Genomic DNA, 12,589 nt, shown 5'->3' with positions numbered 1-12,589 from the left:
ACAATTGGAACATCACGCCCTACAGCAACGCGACCGCTTACATAACCTAGAAATCTCGGGGATCCCGGAAAATAAAGCCGAAAATCTTTCTGCCATCGTCACAAACATCGCTAATATAGCCGGAGTGGATTTAACTACAGCAAGTATTCTGCATGCGAACCGGGTACAGCCTCGGGTGGCAGTGGCTGGCAGGCCACGTAACATCGTCGTACAATTAAACTCGCAAGTTATCAAGGACAGCATTTTATCCGGCATACGTAGGCGTAAAGGTATTACCACTACAGATATCGGCATGTCAGGTGAATCAACCAAAATATTTGTAAACGAACATTTGATTCCATTCTACAAGCAACTTCGCAAGGAAACCAAGGACGCGGCAGACGTGGCAAGCTATAAGTATGTGTGGGTACGCAACTGCAAGATATTCGCAAGAAAATCCGATAAATCTCCTATTATTCACGTAAAGGACGCGAACGACATAAATAAAATTAAGTGACTTTTTTTGCATAGTAATTTTATGTGCGAAATATTTGATAAATTACAACTTATTTTAATGTTGTTTATTCTATCTACGTTGTGTGTTTATCAGAGCTATACCTACTTATTTAAAGTCATACTAAATAATGTATCCTACGCAATTACCGTAAGTACTATCCAATTTATTTTTAAAGATCAGACACCAAAAAGTATACTTCCAATTATACCTATACCTAACTCTGTTTGTTTTGTTAAACGTACGAGTACACCACCGCCGACGACAGTGATGCAAGCCCCTAGCACCCACTACATAAACAGCTGTTCCTTAATGAGTATATATGCTAAATTATATCTTTATCGATCAACACTGAACTGGCATCATGTAGCTCATTTGAGTAAACCCGTTATCAACCTTAATCTGTTAGACACAAAACTTACATTATTCTTCTACAGGGATAGATTAATATATCAATACTTAAATGAACTCAACGAACACCAATCAATTAACAATTTAATATGTCTAACATTACACATAAATACGAATATTTTCCCTACTATTGTAATACATTTCCCCATAGTCTCTTACTCTTATACCTTACATTATATTAACGTACATAAGAATAAACATTGTATCAGGTTACTGTCACAAATATCACGAGACTTTTTACAAATATTAAGACGAATTTTGATCGTTATTTATTTCTATGATAGTGAATAACACGGTATATCCTAATATAAACAATAAGTTGAATATTTTTTACCAAAATGTTCGCGGTCTCCGAACTAAGTGTTTAGATATATACAATAACATACTACATAATGATTATGATTTAATATTTTTAACTGAGACATGGTTACAGAGCGACATTTTGGATTCTGAACTTTGTGATTTCCGATACGATGTATTTCGATGTGACAGAAATCTTCAGTCAACTAATAAGTGTACGGGCGGCGGAGTCATGGTATGTGCCCGCCGCAACCTTTGTGCTGCAGTGTACAGTGAGTGGTCCTGCGCAGGTATTGAATCGTTGTGTATAAGTATACCGAGCCGCGCTCTCGGCGCCCCGACCGATTTAATTGCTGTATTAGCGTATTTACCGCCCGTAGAGGAAAATTTGCCATCAAACTTAGATGACATAAAAAATAGTATAATGCGTACAATCGAAACATTTCCGTCGTGTACCTATCTTGTAATAGGAGACTTTAATATACCTTGTATATCCTGGAGTAATGGTGTAGGTTTTTCTTTGCTAAGTCAGGGCAGAACGGACTATCAAAGTGCGGCGTTATCTTTTATTGAGGACATGCAGTATTTAGGGTTAACTCAGTACAATTATATTAAAAACTCATGTGGCAATACTTTAGACCTGTGTTTTGGTAATCTGCCTATGCTCGTGTCTCAATGTCAACCAATTTCTAAGTTAGACGTTTATCACCCACCTCTCGTGATTGATATCTTAGATCTGTTTGTAATACCTTTAAAACATAAATCGATGCCCCGTTTTAATTTTTTCAAATGTGATTATAATAAAATAAATGCACACATAAATAGTATAAATTGGGATACAATTCTGAACACAAGCGACGTAAACAAATCTGTTGACATATTTTATAACACACTAAATGATTGTTTTGTTAAATTTGTACCCATGTCACGCCCCAAAAACGACTCATACCCTATTTGGTACAGTTCCTCGCTCATAAAGATAATTTAAGAAAAAACTAAAGTTCATCGAAGGTGGAAAAAGTTTTTAAACCCCCGTGATTACGACGAATTTTCTATGTTAAGAGCTAGACAAAAACTGGTTCAGAATGAGTGTTTTCAGCGTTTTAGTAACAATACCGAATCTTACATCAAGCGATCTCCTAAATTCTTCTGGAAATACGTGAAGTCTAAACGCGGAGGTTCAAATTATCCTAATAGTTTTAATTTAGGTAGCAATCACTACAACAATGGCGTAGATATTTGTAATGCGTTTAACACATTTTTTGAGAGCGTATTTGACACAACAAGCTCCTCTTGTAACCCTAACAATAGTCAACTAAGTAATAATCGGTGTGATGATCTGTCCAGTATCGATGTAACCTGCGAAATCGTACTAAGTTTGTTGAAGCGTCTAGATAAAACTAAGGGACCTGGCTGTGACGGTATTCCACCTATCTTTTTATCCTCGTGTGCTGAAAGTCTTGCATATCCCTTAACCCTTCTTTTTCAACAATCACTAAAAAGCTGCATTTTCCCCTCCATATGGAAAAAGGCCCATATTATTCCTATACACAAAAAAGGTTCTAAGTCCAATATCGAGAATTATCGACCTATCTCTATCCTCAATACCATAGGTAAACTTTTTGAATCCATAATATATAAACAAATTTACCCCATTGTGTCTCTTGGAATCTCGGATAAACAGCACGGTTTTTTAAAAGGACGCTCTACAGTCTCAAACTTGGCTTGTTTTACTAATCATGTTTTAACAGAAATGGAAGGTGGCGGTCAAGTTGACGTGATATATACCGACTTTGAGAAAGCGTTTGATCGTGTCAACCATGCCATACTTCTCATGAAGCTTGAAGCACTAGGAATTCATGGAGACCTGCTCAGATGGGTCGAATCATATCTTATTAACCGTTCCCAGGCTGTAGTTCTCGGTGGCTTCAGGTCAGACTACATCGATATACCCTCCGGGGTGCCCCAAGGCTCCCATTTGGGTCCCCTTTTTTATAATGCTTATATATATGATATTGATACGTGTTTTCTCACCGCGCGCCATTTGCTATACGCTGATGATAAAAAAGTTTTCATGCGTATAAAATCTATAGCAGATTGCGAACTGCTGCAGAATGATCTTAATAATCTAGTCGAGTATTACTGTCGTAATAAGATAACAATTAGTGTTACCAAGTGTCAGAGCATAAGTTTTACTCGCAGCCTTAAGCCAATCATTTATCCATACCACTTTAATGGCGTAACGGTGAACAGAGTAGATGTAGTACGTGACCTGGGAGTAATCCTAGATTCCAAAATGACTATGAGAGATCATGTGGACTCCATTGTAAACAGGTCATATCGAAGCTTGGGATTTGTTATGAGAACCTGTAAACCTTTTCACAGCCTGTCATGTCTAAAAGTTGTATATTACGCATATGTGAGATCCATCCTTGAATACCCATATAACCATAATCGGTCGCCGTTCCTACGCAAATCCTCCTATTTTGTGTACACACAGGTCTTCGGGTCTCAATGTTTAGTCGCAGTACGGTCGACGTTTAGTCGCGGCGACCCAAATGGGGACGATTGGTAACAGGCACAAATGGTCACAGAAGTGACAGAAGTGTGCACTACGCGTGCACACATTGTTACCGTTTGGCGACTACTTTCCAAAAATCATTCGTTCATTTCATTCTTTTCAAATGGCGACTGTCAGAGACGTCAAAGTAAAAAAGAAATAAAACCATTTGACATTAAAATGTAATGGCGTAAGAATTTGTTAAAGATAAATATTGTTTGCATTTGTAATATAATGTGGGCTAATTACCATGGCCAATTAAATTGCTCGAGTGATTTCATAAAATAAGTCTAAATTTATCAACGCGCCATCAATTTACCTCAGTTTAACCAGTAATAATATTATTGACTACTCGGTGTTTGCGTGTTATGTATATTGATTGGTGAAGTTTTAGTGCTCCGGTGCATACACTATACTGAAATATTAAAAATAATGCCTAGAAAACCAATAAAGTTGTTAAAATATGGATTAAGACGGTAATATTCCATGTAAAAAACAGTCGCCAAACGGTCACCAAACGGTCGACAAACGGTCGCAAAATGGTCGCAGCGTACACGCGTGACCGAAAGCTGTTTTCAAAATGGCGTAATTCTTGTATTATTTTTTTCCAGGTATCCTCAAACTTTATAAACAATTAAATATGCCGTCGTACTCAGTTGCCCTCACTAAAGAAGATTTAAAAAAAAATGTAACGTGCGTACCGAGCTGCTGGGTTGTAAAGGATCGGGGATCATATTATTATGGTCTTCTATAGAGCAACTAGTATTTTGCGGCATTTCACAATTGACACTTGTTGAAGTAGTCGTCAATAATATTACTATCAACATTAATTTCAGCGATCTGTACTTCTTTTGTCAAGATTTTTGTATAGATAAGTGTCTACAAATTTGTAATGTTAAAGAGACATAAATAAAACGTAGTAGAGTAAATAAAATGTTTTTTTTTGTAACCCAAACAAAATACTTGTAGATACGAGTGCGGAAAAGAGGAAAATCGATACGAGTAGCGATAAATTAATACACGAACGAAGGGAGTGTTTTAAATCGACACGAGTTGTGAATGTCCTTTTCGCACGTGTATCGTAAGACGATTTTCAGTACCTAAATCCAAGCTAAGAGTTTCGACCAGACAAGAAATGAATCATTGCTTGATTTGCTCGCACTACTGTGTGTAAAAAGCAGCATCTGTACTGAAAAAAACTATCATTGCGCAACAGAAATTCTATTAATATCACAGTAAATACTCTATTTCATTTGATTCCTACTTTTTTTGTGTAAAGCAATACTGCACTTCATTTTTATCAATAAGAATTAAAAATTATATATTTAATACATTAAGTAACTATAAAGTGCTTATCTATTTGTATTATCATTCTGCACTTTTCTTAACTTTCCCACATTTCTATAAAATGTCGAAGAGTGCTTAAATGGTCGTCGTCGTTTATTATTATTTAATTCGCTCATATTTAAATGATTCAAAGCAACCAGTCCACAACTTCACAAGAAAGTTTGAGAAACCTTCGTATTTCAGATTGTCATTTGCGGTTACAGTGGTTTAGGAGCAGTTCGGTAATCAGACCTACACATGTGTGTACAAATTCTGTCAATGTCACTGTCAGAAACCGTTCTGACAGTGACAATGACAGCCACAAATTCGTCCACATGTTGTTACCGTTATGTGTGCAAACGTCGACTAATAAAGTGTCGTTAAAAGTCATTCTGACAGTGACATTGACAGCCACAAATTCGTACACATTTTGTTACCGTAACGAGTGCACGCGACGACTACACTTTGTTATTGTAACAATACGGTCGCATTGTTTGCACGACGTTACCACGCGTTATGTCACATTTGACAGTTAGTTACTGATTTGAAGATTTTGCGACTGAAATGGTTGTATGGGTATGCATCACCAATTTGGTCAGTTTGCTATGCTGTTCATAAAGAACGCATCGAAAGAATCCAAAAAAGATTTATAGCTCATTTAAATTATAAATTTAAGAAGACATCTGTTGGGTATAAAGGTAACTGCCGGGAATATTCTCTTGAGGATAGGCGCAAAATGTCTGATATGAGCCTGCTTTTTGATATCATTAGAAATCGTTTAGACTGTCCTGAACTGTTATCTAGCCTTTCATTTCGAGTCCCAAGGCGGCGAACCCGACACACAACTCTCTTTCATGTTCCCTTTCACACTACTAACTATGGTTCTAACTCCGTTCTATCTAGGATCCCTCACTTGTATAACACCGAATTTTCCTCTTCTGATCCTTTTATAGGGTCTAAACATAGATATAAAAAAGATATTTATGCAATTTTGCTCAGTGAAAACGAAAATTTTAATGAACCTGAAACTTAAATGAATAATAAAATCAAAAAATAAAATAAAATCATCGTAACTTTTACTGGGTACTAGGGGAATGCTATGCTGTTTATCGGCCATGGTCTGGTGGGTACTATTGTAAATTCTTGACGTAAGTTTTGTTGGTGTCTGACTTATGAGTATTTATACTAGTATTCTAATGAATTAAGTAGGTGGATAGCTATTGAAGCCTTAAGTTACGTAATTATAAGAATACTTAATCAACAACCTGTATGTACTTTAGCCGTTGGAGCATTTGTGTGTATTGCACATTTTGATTGTTTATATAACATTTAGTTAATTTAATTCTTACAAAATGTAATTTAATGGATGACTGTTATTGGCCTTCTTATACGTAAGCAGTAGTATGTCTTAGTTATATTTACGGCTGTTGTTATCCTGAATACCAATAAAATAAATAAATAAATAAATAAGTAACTACGAGCCCTGGCCCCGTAGCCGAATGGCATTTCTCCGACGCCAAACGAAAGCGATACGCCGCTGGCTCTGTCGCGCCAATACGCAAGCACGATAGAGATAGATATCTACTAGCGCTTCGTTTCGTGAGCGTTTGTGCCATTCGGCTAGCCACCCTGGCCCCGTAGCCGAATGGCATTTCTCCGACGCCAAACGAAAGCGATACGCCGCTGGCTCTGTCGCGCCAATACGTAAGCGCGATAGAGATAGATATCTACTAGCGCTTCGTTTCGTGAGCGTTTCGTGAGCGATTGTGCCATTCGGCTAGCCACCCTGGCCCCGTAGCCGAATGGCATTTCTCCGACGCCAAACGAAAGCGATACGCCGCTGGCTCTGTCGCGCCAATACGCAAGCGCGATAGAGATAGATATCTACTAGCGCTTCGTTTCGTGAGCGTTTCGTGAGCGATTGTGCCATTCGGCTAGCCACCCTGAGGTCTCTATCCTACTCGTACCTGCTATCATCACGTTTGTTGCTGATGCCAGATAATGTGTCTTATTAAAAAATTCTATAACACCATAGATAGAGATGAAATAATTTAGGAATTTGAAGATCTTAATTATAATACCTAATTCGAATATCAATATCTATCAGTATTCATATCATCGCCGCCATGTAACGTTAAAGAAGTAGTTTTAAAATCCTTAAAATGAGAACGTATATAACTTCAATTCGGTTCTCTCAATCCAACCCCAACAGCTAAAAAACGCATCCTTTGTCACACGATTCCTTTTAATTTTTTTCCGCAATTACATCATCAGCCGTACCAACAATAGGCTAGTTTCCTACTAGTAAAATCAGCTTCTTTTTAAGAACTGTCAAAACGATTTGCTAGTATGGAATTACTATGAAATACTGAGGAGTGACGTCACGGTCAATTCATTTACTTTTTATCTTTCTCTTTGACTTATTAAATAGAAATTTTGTTGAAATATAACTACCGTCCATATATTTCTTCAAATTTTGTGGAGCTTTATTTCGTGCAGTGCATAAAATATTTTATTTTAAATATAGGAAACTAGCGTATTCAACAGTTGCATTGTGTTTCAGGATTTCGAGACGTGCGTGCTGAGCGGCGACCGCGAATGTCGATACGTGGAGGGAGAAACGCACGAGGGCATCGGAGACCATCGCCGGCAAACACTCTTCTTCTGCGGACACGAACCTCAATGCACGTCAGTACCTTGTCGTTTTGTTCTACGAGTATATTTGCTAGGCGACCACGAGTAGGTACCTACTGCTACGTGGAGGGTGAAGCAAACGCTTTCCTTCTTCACGAACCTCAGTGCACCGCCAGCAAACGCTTTTCTTTTTCACAAACCTCAGTGCAATGTTTTGGTATCAAAAAAAAACTAAATAAAATACCCGTTGCGGTGGAGACTGCAAGGCCTTAGGGAGCGGAGGCTAAGGAGTTTCTGTGGGAATTGGGTCGACGGCTTAGAGGCAGTCGAGTTCATAAATATGTGTACATTTCTTCGCCTTAACTCTAGGCCATAAGGTGAAAAAATGTACACATATTTATGAACTCGACTGTGCCTAGTCCAACAAATTTTCCTGGCTGTACAACCAGGTAACGCGCCCAGTGCTTTGGGATTAATGATGTGCAAGTTGCGGAAACTTTCCAAAAAAATCTTAAATTTCTTGAAAAATTCACGAAAATTTCACGAAAAATAAAGGGAATTTAAATTTATGAAAAGGAAAGTTTCCATCCATACCATTGTCCATACAAAGTATGGAAAGTTTCCGAAGTTTTCCTATGTGAAAATTTCAGAAATATGGAAACTTTCCGTCTGCACATCAGTATTTGGGATCATTTGAGCCAGCTACGGTCCGGGGTGGCACTATGGCGTAGTAGGCATTTAATACACTTACAATGTTATTGTAATAAATAAATAAAAAAAAACTTACAAAACTTACTTAAATAAATAAAAAAAAAATAAAAAATACTTAAGTTTGACAAAGCTTGTTACAGAATACTTCATTTGTATGTAGATGACCAAGCCTGTAGCTGATTTGTTTTATGTCCACATGGCGAATCCCTGCGCTGCTGATCACAAAACTATTTTTGACTATAGTTTTCTGCTGAACTTTTCTAGCCGGCTATTTACCAAGCACCATACCAAAATTAAGACGTCAGATTTATTTTTTTACCCAAAATAACCTTTTTTTCACACATATTGTATGAAGAAGCGCCGAACCACGTCGCTTAACGAGTTAACGACCGGCGAATAAAAAGCCCCATGACATTCTATTAGCGCCACAAAAACCGCCGACGAGACACTGCTTGGCTTTTTACTTGCACGCGTTTTTATAAAGTACCACTAGGTTTGCAATTGCCAAAATTTGTCACGTTGATGCCATTTAAATCTAAAATCCAATGTTATTGAGAGTTTTTTTAGTTTATTTTGCAATTTTATCAGAAGAAGTATTTTGCAATTTTGCAAGTTTATAATAAGCTAGCACTCGGCATGCATACATTTGTAACAAAAATAAGATTTGTATAAAATTCTGAGTGTGTTTATTTGCAACTTTTATTGAATAAATAACGTTGTCTATTTGTGTCGCTTAACTTCAAACTTGGGTAAATCCATTCTGCTATAAGGTATATTATCTTTCAGATCAATGTTATATTTTGTATATAGTTATTAAGTATATTAACCTTAAAGCAGAATGGATTTACCCATGGTTGAAATTTAGCGACACATTTGTAAACAAAACTATGTGAATAGCGCCACCTAGGGTAAATCTTATTCACATTTAACCAACGCCCTCTAGCTAAGGATCCCTTTAAGCACTAGCCTTTGGCTCCAGGAAACTCGAGTTATAATACCTGACGCCACAGTCGCCACACTCGCACAGATGGTGCTACTAGTATAATTAATCGGTTTATATATTCTTAGAAACAAACTTGATAACATCCATAGCAATGTACGAGTTGCAATTTCAAAATTTCCGTAATTTACTGGAAATTTTCATAAGAAAATTCTCATTAAAGTTTCCATTGAGAACATTCTCTTTAATATTAGGATGTATTACACAATAGGTAATATCTACCAATTGACGATTGCTTCATTTCATCTTTGAAGTACAAACTGGCATTTATTATCCACTCATCAAATGCCAAAGAAGTTGACCCTAAAGTTTGGCAAATAAATGTTGCGAAGAGCAATACCGAGAACTTTGACAACTTTTCTTCGGTGCATTGCTAAACATCCATAAAATTTCAATGTTTCCCGATTACCTACACGCTAAAACATCCTCTGGAACCTATTCAATGCTGTATAAAAGCTAAATGTGTTTATTGAATATTCCAGGCCGTTCAACAGCGTAGAAGCCCTGCAGCGCGCTAAGCGTGTTGTGGAGGAGCAGTATGCTGTGGTGGGTGTGTTGGAGGACATGAACTCCACCCTGTTGGCTCTCGAGAGATACATCCCTAGGTTCTTTCAAGGCGCCTCCAAGCTGTACTGGGGTAAGTTTAGTAGTGTAGTTTGGGGTAGTATTAAGTGTATCAGCCGTAGCAATATGCTGTGGTGGGTGTGTTGGAGGACATGAACTCTAGACCCTGTTGGCAGTGTTGGCTCTCGAGAAACACATCCCACGGTTCTTCCAAGGCGACTCTAAATTGTATTGGGGTAAGTTATCATCATGTCAGCCATGGAAGCAGGAGTAATATGCTATGTTGGGTGTATTGGAGGACATGAACTCTACCCTACTGGCTCTCGAGAGATACATCCCACGGTTCTTACAAAGCGGCTCTAAACTGTATTGGGGTAAGTTACCTGAGGTTACTTCCATCCTCTCTCTGTTAAAGGGTTCCCCGTTCTCCCAACGTTCGAAATAAACGCCATCCATTTTAACGCCTGTCGGAGGTGGATCATCAAAGTATTACGCTCACTTTGCTGTGACCGAACACCACAGTCACGAGCGCCTGACTTTTCAATCGTAGCAATCCCAATCTCTTTTAAAATCGTACAACTGTCCGTCACTTCAATTCAATTTACATCCTCATGTTTAGATGTGCAATTCCCAAAAAGAAGCTGAGCAAGATCCACTAGGTTTCCCAAAATGTCCTATGTAGTTTGTATGAAACCTTCCTTTTTTGTTACCAGATTTATATACATTTTCGGGTAACAAAAAAGGAAAGTTTCATACAATCAACCTAGGACATTTTGGGAAACCTAGTCGATCTTGCTCAGCATCATGGACTCTATCAGCCTACCAATTTTTATCCAAAAAGGAGACGTGATCCAAATGTACAAACTTATCGGGAATTGCTGAGATATCGTATACATACTATACGAGTATTAGTTTTATTAAGTAGATACCAATACCTACGTCGATTACCTAACTGAGGGATTCTTAAATATCATCTTTCATATAAATACCCATCCGTGTCGAAATGCAATATTGATCCCTTAATATTGACACATTATACCCTGCTGCTATATTCTGCTCATCAGTTATTTTATGATACAGGGTTTTTTAATATCCATGACCCCTCTACGATGCTTGAATTATTAACTCTCGTGCAATAGTTTGTCACATAATGTTTCTTAGTCATATTTAAAATACATAACTGTATAATTCCATTGCAGAGGAACTCAACACATTCAACCGCATCAACCGCAACGCCTTCAAGCCGCCTGTATCCGAAGCCGTCAAGAACATGGTCCGCGCGAACTTCACTCGCGAAATAGAATTCTACGAGTTCTGCAAACAGCGCCTCCATCTGCAACTCAAGGCGTTGCGAGAACCCGGAGTAACGCTGCCGGTCTCGCAGCGAGTCAAGCGGCGAGCGATGAAGAAGAGGTTCAGACGAGTGTAGCGACTATTTTAGTGTAAAGTGGCAGTTAATAAGCACCCGCGAGTGTTGAACACTTTTTGGGTAGGTACAGTTGAGGTGTTCAATATCGACACGGACAAAGTTTTAATATAATATGTATAGGTACACCATTTTGTTTCTAATAAGTATAGGCGGGCAAGCACGGTCGCCTATCACATCAGGCCGTTATTTGTAAGTGTGATAGGGACGCACCAACGCGATCAGGTTTATCACACTAGTGATGCTACGCCCGCAGGTCGATTCACAGGACTGAGTTACAGGGGTTCGAATGGAACGAATGAGTGAATGAAAATGGCAGCTGTTGAGATAAAAAAAAATAGTACATTAAGTACGATACAAGTGCGTAAAAAAGTGCGTAAAATTCGTAACTCGTGTCGATTTAAAACACTCCCTTCGGTCGTGTTTTAATTTATCGCCACTCGTTTCGAACTTCCTTTTCGCACGTGTATCGTACGACGTTTTTCAGTACAGATGAGCCTCCGAAGTTTCGACCTGGCATATAATGAACCACTTCTCGCACTAGTGCGTAACAAAAACACCATCTGTACTGAAAATGTATTAATGTAATTCCGAATGACAAAGATGCTCTGGTAATTCCGAAAGGGGGATCTTGATATGATGGAAATAGTGGTGATTTTTGTGCGACTTTAGACGACTTTCGGAATTACCCTAGTTCACCTTATCATACAATCAAAATTTTGTTAATTTCATTACCTAATGCCAACTCTCATGAATCAATCTATCTATACGTTAAGGTTATGGATACATACTTTAGGCACTTTGTTCGTATCTATTGTATATTTAATACCTTGTACAGCGTGAGGCCAATAGACATTTTTGTGTTGTGAAATGGTTGCAGTGCAAACGCTTATTGTGAAGACTTGAAGAGTAAGTAGGTAGTCTCGTTGAGTACATGTACCTAGGTTAAGTACACTTAGAACATAATTTGAAGAACCTGACCAGCATTTTTTTTAATTTCCTTGTTTCGTCTGGAAAATGCATAAGATCATTCATCATTTAACGTGACTAAATGCGTTTCCACATTATCCGATCCGATATCGGATGTCCGACCGATATCCCATACATTACAGGAGCCATCTTGGATTTTTTCTATTGAAATCCTTCCGACATCCGATATCGGAT

At 38.1% G+C, this 12,589-nt stretch overlaps 1 protein-coding gene across 2 annotated transcripts in view; it reads left to right on the top strand.

Annotated features, from left to right (window-relative positions):
• Nucleotides 1-11,803, top strand: part of LOC125231715 (heparan sulfate 2-O-sulfotransferase pipe) — a 215,086-nt gene extending 203,283 nt beyond the window's left edge. For both annotated transcript variants that reach the window (XM_048137253.1, XM_048137254.1), the window contains 3 exons: nucleotides 7,654-7,778; nucleotides 9,918-10,072; nucleotides 11,199-11,803. In XM_048137253.1, the coding sequence (XP_047993210.1) occupies nucleotides 7,654-7,778; nucleotides 9,918-10,072; nucleotides 11,199-11,428 (510 nt within the window). In that variant the 3' untranslated portion in view covers nucleotides 11,429-11,803. The remainder of the gene's footprint in view (nucleotides 1-7,653; nucleotides 7,779-9,917; nucleotides 10,073-11,198) is intronic.
• Nucleotides 11,804-12,589: the final 786 nt, after the last annotated feature.

This window comes from Leguminivora glycinivorella, chromosome 12 (assembly GCF_023078275.1).
Source record: "Leguminivora glycinivorella isolate SPB_JAAS2020 chromosome 12, LegGlyc_1.1, whole genome shotgun sequence".
Taxonomy (NCBI): Eukaryota; Metazoa; Arthropoda; class Insecta; order Lepidoptera; family Tortricidae; genus Leguminivora; species Leguminivora glycinivorella.
Note: the sequence above shows the minus strand (reverse complement) of the source record. Positions and strands in the feature narration are given on the sequence as shown.